General features: G+C 36.3%; 1 protein-coding gene across 1 annotated transcript; it reads left to right on the forward strand.

Annotated features, from left to right (window-relative positions):
* Positions 1 to 5748: 5748 nt before the first annotated feature.
* Positions 5749 to 6687, forward strand: LOC122452895 (olfactory receptor 5AS1-like). The gene has a single exon (XM_043486678.1). The coding sequence runs from the start codon at positions 5749 to 5751 to the stop codon at positions 6685 to 6687; it is 939 nt and encodes a 312-aa protein (XP_043342613.1).
* The last annotated feature ends 211 nt before the right edge of the window (positions 6688 to 6898 follow it).

Raw genomic sequence — 6898 nt, forward strand, 5'->3', positions numbered from 1 at the left:
AGACTGCTGTATGCAGGAGACCATTTCCTTTAAGGTAACAATGGTCAGTCCACAGGATTGGGGGGTGTCACAGAACATTTTTAGGAGCCATGACTGAGCACTGAAGATGAGGAAACATTTCTCTCCCATCTCCCTAGAAGCTAAAACTCAGGTGTTTGCATTTTTCCTGTGTCTTCTATGCATGTGTGTTTGGTCATGTTTGACTCTTTGCAAACCCGTGGACTGTAGCTTCCCAGGCTCTTCTGTCCATGGGATTCTCCAGGCAAGAATACCAGAATATCAATTGCCATTTCCTTCTCCAGGGGATCTGCCAGACCCAGGGATAGAACCTGCCTCTCCTGCATTGGCAGGTGGGTTGTTTACCACTGAGCCACGGGGGACGTCCCTGTTAATAATTCAAAGGAAGTTAAAATCTAGAACTGCTTTTTAAATTATAAAGAAATACTGTTAAAAAATACTGCTACAATTACAAAAGAAAGTGAGCAGTCTGCTGAAGCAGGGACTAACTCTTTACATGCATTATCCCAATTTTCATAAGAATTTGATGAGGTGGACAATTAGTATTTATCACTTTACAATTAATAATAATAACATTTAAGAAGTGACTCAAAGTCTCACAGTTGTGAAATGGCAAATCTAACTTTCAAATCCAGGTTGCCTGAGTCATAAGCTCTTACATCTTATCATATAAGACATATTTCCTTCTAGTCACTAGGAAAATTGAAAGAAACAAACTAAAATATGGGTACCTGGGATTGTTCTCAATAGCATTGAACTTGCTCTTTCAGATCCTCTCATATAACTAAAGGCTGTAAAGTATCTTTTAATATCTGGTAGAAACCATAGGATTTATAGGATTTTTTTGTTTGTTCTCTATCATCTTGCAGAAATAAAAGGATTTTTGTTGTTGTTTAATCTTAGATTTGTCAGTTAGGGATTACATTGTAATTGGCTACATAATAGTCGATTATATTATCACTCTACATTTTTCTCTTTGGGAATCATTCCAGCCACACCACTAGAAAAAGTATTATTGCCAACCTAAAATCCACCTGGCATTGGGAATTATCTTGGGATAATATCCCACTTGTCTCATCAAGAATATAAATATTTATCCCTTGTAACATCTATGTGCAAAATCTGGTGTCAACATCTTGCACAAAATAAATACTACAATTCAAACGTCCAGATGGTGTCAAGGTAGGTGACAGATTCCCTGAAGCATTAACAGTGTGTGGTGTGGATATAGCAAAGATACTGTTGCCTTAGATACAATGTACTGTTGCCTTAGATACAATGTATCTTCCCTGACTCTGCAGGGTTTTCTCAGTTTGTGTAGGTATGTGAGCTAGAGGAGTGAATGGGGGGATGGTGGAGTATAAATCTGACCTGACCTTCCCCATGGCATTTTCTAAAAGCCATTGACTGATTCATTGTGGTCCTTATTTCCATGATGGGAAATCCAAGTATGGCTATTTTGGAAATCTTGTGATATCCAATAGTCTAATTAACTGAGTTAGCTAAATTAGGTGTATAGCTCAGTCATGTCCAACTCTGTGACCCAACTGACTGTAACCTGCCAGGCTCTGCTGTCCATGGAATTTTCCAGACAAGAATATTGGAATGGGTTGCCATTTCCTACTCCATAGCTAAATTTAGTAAGCTAAATTTTATCAGCAAGCCAAACCTTAGCTTCTATGAGAATATACATGTATTAACATACAGTATAACTATTTTATGATTGTCCCTGTAATTATCAACTGAAGGAACTTATGATTTTGAAGTCAGATATTGAATGATTAAATAATCACAATAGTATTAATATTTATAATAGATAATGTATTTATTGTTTCATGCATCTATAATATAACAAGCTCTGTAAAGTGTCATAAATTATCCAATTTAATCCTGATTTCAATTTTATGGTATAAGATACTTGGATTCAATCCCTGGGTCAGGAAGATCCCCTGGAGGAGGAAATGGCAACCCACTCCAGTATTTTTGCCTGTAGAATCCCATGCACAGAGGAGCCTGGTGGGCTATATAGTCCATAAGGTTGCACAGAGTCAGATACAACTGAAGTAACTTAGCATGCATGTATATATTATGCTAATTAAATGAAATAAAGAAGTTTAGGCCTAGAGAAATTCAATGACTTATAGAACATTCAAAGTCACATCTGAGGTTAAACTAAATTTTGCCTGACTCCATACCCTGTTTGTGTTTAATTAGTACAGTACAGCATAATTTGAAAAGGAGAGAGAGGGCAAACTTTACACTTAATACTTTAAGCAGAAGAGCAAAATGAAAATCCATCGTTGGGTAGTTTTTAGAAGTAGATTTGTCACATAAGATTTCCTTGGGGATCAGTGGGGCTCAGCTTATGTTAGATTAATCAAGATCTCAGTTCAAAGTAGTATGAGATGAACTCTTCAAAGGAAGTGGAATTGTTGTGGGATGCTCAGTCTCCCATTCAACAACTGACTACAGAAACCCTCTAGACAGTTTTTCAATTTTCATGGAAACTCAAGGAAGAGAAATCAGACTTTGATCTCTTAACCTGTTTTTGGATATGATATACTCATCCAAGTCACTAGTGGGCATGCCCCATGTTGAATGATCTTGTAGTCATGGCATCTGAAGAACAAGAACCTCAGATGATGGCTGAGGTTCTTTCCCACACTGACATTCTATATTCAAATGATATATCATAAAATTCCTACAGCAGTAGAAAGTATTTCAACATCAGACCCATCATAGTACTTTGGTTAAGAAGTGAGAACAGGATTCTGTCAGTGCATACTCTGAAAATGTAATTACATTTCTATGTTTCAGTTTTATCACTTATAAAGTTAGAAAAATATCTATCTGTAGAATAATAGGTTTTGACAAAATGATGCAGGTCAAGTGATTGAAAAATGTATTGATAATTTTAGTTTTGTTTGTTGCTTTCACCACATCAGTATCATCTTTAATGCACATAACTAGGTATCACAGTGAATATATCAGGGCTCCAGTTCAAGGAAAACCCAAGTTAAAGCTGTTCAAGAAAACAAGCTATAGTTTGCCTCTGTTGTCTTATTGGTGGTGGCAGAAATACTCCATTTATGTTTGGTGAGAGTTTATAATGTTTTTCATGCTGCATGTCTGTTCATTTGTTGTTTCAAGTTTTAATAAACTTGCCTGATTCAACAATTCCTACTAATAATCTGCAAACATATAAAAGTTTAGTAAGCTATTATGAAGTTCTTGAATATATATTTTTGCCTTAGATGACAAGCATAAAAATAAATACAGTAGGTCTGATTTTATAAATGAGGATATGATGACATAAATAAAAATGAAATAATTTAAAGTAGTAGAACCAGGATTAGAGTCCAGGTCTCCAGACACTTACTTTCCCCAGTTTCTTCATTTTTGGGGCCTCTTTTGTTCCAGTGATATCAAACAAAACAGGAGTCAGGCTGTTGGAGTGTCTCACAGACAACACACACACACACACACACACACAAGAAAATTCAAGAAAGTCCTTTTCATGATTATTGAATTGATTCTTTACAAAAAGGAAGACAAAGAGTTAATAAAAAGAATCTGAATATTATGTAAGCATAGAAACTGGAGCCCATTATACAGAGTGAAGTAAGCCAGAAAGATAAAGACCAATACAGTATACTAACACATATATATGGGATTTCAAAAGATGGTAACGATAACCCTATATGCAAAACAGAAAAAGAGACACAGATGTACAGAACAGACTTTTAGACTCTGGGAGAAGGCGAGGGTGGGATATTCTGAGAGAATAGCATTGAAACAAGTATACTATCAAGGGTGAAACAGATCACCAGCCCAGGTTGGATGCATGAGACAAGTGCTCAGGCCTGGTGCACTGGGAAGACCCAGAGGGATGGGATGGAGAGGGAGGTGGGAGGGGGGATCAGGATGGGGAATACATGTAAATCCATGGCTGACTCATGTCAATGTATGGCAAAAACCACTATTTTTTTTGGTAAAGTAATTAGCCTCCAACGAATAAAAATAAATGGAAAAATAAAAAAAAAAGAAATTACACTTGTGCAACATAGACACATTAATTGCTTTCTCATTTAAGAGTTTGGATTCATCTTTTTCCAATCAACTTTTTCCTTTTAAAGATTTAGTTCCCAACAAAGATTGGATCCTCTAGAAGATTGTGGGTCATATTTTTGAGGCAGGGAGAATTACAGGATTCCCATGCATAGCAGAGAGAATAGATCCTCATTATTTGTTCCTCTTACTACTTACTGCAGTGTTCCTGACTTAAGCCACTTCCAACATTGCATATCTTTAATTGCCTGCAGGATACTCCATCTCACTGTATTTTTCATTGACATTCACCCTAAGTTTTTTCATTTGGGCACTCTCTCCTTCTCACTATATAATACTTTTTCCCAATATAGTCTTAGTTTAAAAGTTTATTAATAAGTACAGCAATATGGTTGTCCTTCAAAAGAATGTTCTGTGACCTCACACCAGACATTATTATATCCATACTCCAGAGTCAAGAAAGAGACATAAACCTAGGGAAAGGGAAGGAACAATTATATGCCTGTGTAAAAGATTTACTGCTACCTAGCAATTTATTTGTATAGAACACATACACACACACACACACACACACACACACACACACGCACACACACACAGTGGCTATTATGTTTAAGAGAAGTCAGATCCTGCACCCACGATGTCAAAGATAAGACGAATTTTGGTGGGATGTGTGTTCAGGAAGCAGGGGACATGTACCTATAGTTGATTCATGTTGATGTATGGTAAACGCCATCACAATATTATAAGGTAATTATCTGCCAATTAAAATCAATAAAAAATTTAAAAAGATAAGATGAATTTTTAGACAACTGGGCATTTCAAGCTACTAAGTAAGCAACTAAAAGTAAAAAAATATATATATGCTAATGTGTATTATGTATCAGTTATGTAAGTATTTTACAAATATCTGTTTTTCCTCTAATCATCACAGAGTGGTTAAATAACTTTATCAAGCTCACATAACCAATTAGTATATATTCTATATGTAGCAAAGCTTAGATTTGAACCCAGTCATCTCTTGCATAACTGGTATGCTCTTATCTGTTATTTTAAATTACCTCCCAACATCACAGCTATTCTGTAGATTAATCCAGTGTATCTGTGGATGCAGTCTCCCTAGAATTTTTCTCAACTATACTTTCCTGTACAAGGAAGAATATGATTTTAGGATTTGAAAAATAGGGGTTTGCCTATAAGGACTTTGCCAGCTCTTCTAGTTCTACTAGGATTTATCAACTCAGCCAAATTCATTCTTTTTCATCTTTAAAGGAATTAGTATCATCTCTTAATGTGCACAGTCTTTAAAGAATCACTGCTTCTTGAAACATCATACCTGAATAACATTCTCTAGCATCAATGAAGATTTTAATTGTTTTTTTAAATAAAGTGACAAAAGTATGATAAAACCACTACAATATTGTAAAGTAATTAACCTCCAACTAATAAAAATGAATGGAAAAAAAATAAATAAAGTGACAAAAAAAAAAAAAAGAAAACAAACCAAGCACATGACAGAAAATGCCTTAATGGTTATTCTATCCTTATCTTTGCCTCTTTAGAAGGAAGAATAAAAATATCCTTGGTTCATCAATCACTCAAACCAATTAATGTATCCTGATGCCATTTATTTCAGATGAGAAAGACAAGATAACCAAGAGGATGTTGGAAAATAATTATACCATGCCAGTTGAGTTCCTACTTGTTGGATTCACAGATTATCTACCTCTCAGAGTTGCACTATTCTTGGTATTTCTCATAGTCTATACACTAACTGTGGTGGGAAATGTAGGTTTAATAATCCTAGTTAATATCAATTCAAGCCTTCAAACCCCCATGTATTATTTTCTCAGCAACCTGTCTTTCTTAGACATTAGCTACTCAACAGCAATCACTCCTAAAATGCTGGAAAATTTCTTAGCATCCAAGAAAAGCATTTCCCTCTCTGGCTGTGCACTACAGATGTTTTCCTTTGGTTGTTTTGCTGATGCTGAATGCCTTATCCTGGCAGCAATGGCCTATGACCGCTATGCAGCAATCTGCAACCCACTGCTCTATTCTGCTCTTGTGTCTCGGAGAGTCTGTGTCTTCTGCGTTGCGTTGGCCTACTTCAGTGGGGGTGTGACTTCAATGGTCCACGTCTGTCTCACATTCAGGCTGCCATTTTGTGGCTCCAACATCGTCAACCATTTTTTCTGTGACATCCCGCCTCTCCTGGCTTTATCCTGCACAGACACCTACATCAATGAACTTCTGCTCTTTGCCTTGTGTGGCTTCATCCAGACCAGCACTTTTGTGGTCATCTTTATCTCATACTTCTGCATCCTCCTCACTGTTTTGAGCATCAAGTCCTCAGGTGGAAGAAGCAAAACGTTCTCTACCTGTGCCTCCCATCTCATAGCAATCACCTTATTCTATGGAACACTTCTGTTTATGTACTTGCGTCCCACTACCAGCTACTCCCCAGACACTGACAAAGTAGTTGCAGTGTTTTATACAGTTGTCTTTCCCATGTTTAATCCAATAATCTACAGTTTCAGAAACAAGGATGTAAAATATGCCCTCAGAAAGCTATTGGACAGAAACTGGACTTTCAAATGAATAGGATTTGAAGTTATTTAACAACATTTAAGGCAAAGCCTATCCTTCCAATCTGATAATCAGCTGTACATCACCCTATATGTCAAATATTTTAAATGTTTTCCCACCTTTCAGAAATAAAAATAACTACTCATCCTCTATTCTGTAGAATGCTTTTATCCTCTCTTACAAAAACAGACTTGTGAAAATTCTGCTCTGTGAAATGTTTCTG

This window comes from Cervus canadensis, chromosome 14 (genome assembly GCF_019320065.1).
Source record: "Cervus canadensis isolate Bull #8, Minnesota chromosome 14, ASM1932006v1, whole genome shotgun sequence".
Taxonomy (NCBI): Eukaryota; Metazoa; Chordata; class Mammalia; order Artiodactyla; family Cervidae; genus Cervus; species Cervus canadensis.

Coding starts and splice junctions, on each gene's coding strand:
- LOC122452895 (XM_043486678.1), top strand. CDS start 5,749: ATGTTGGAAAATAATTATACCATGCCAGTTGAGTTCCTACTTGTTGGA.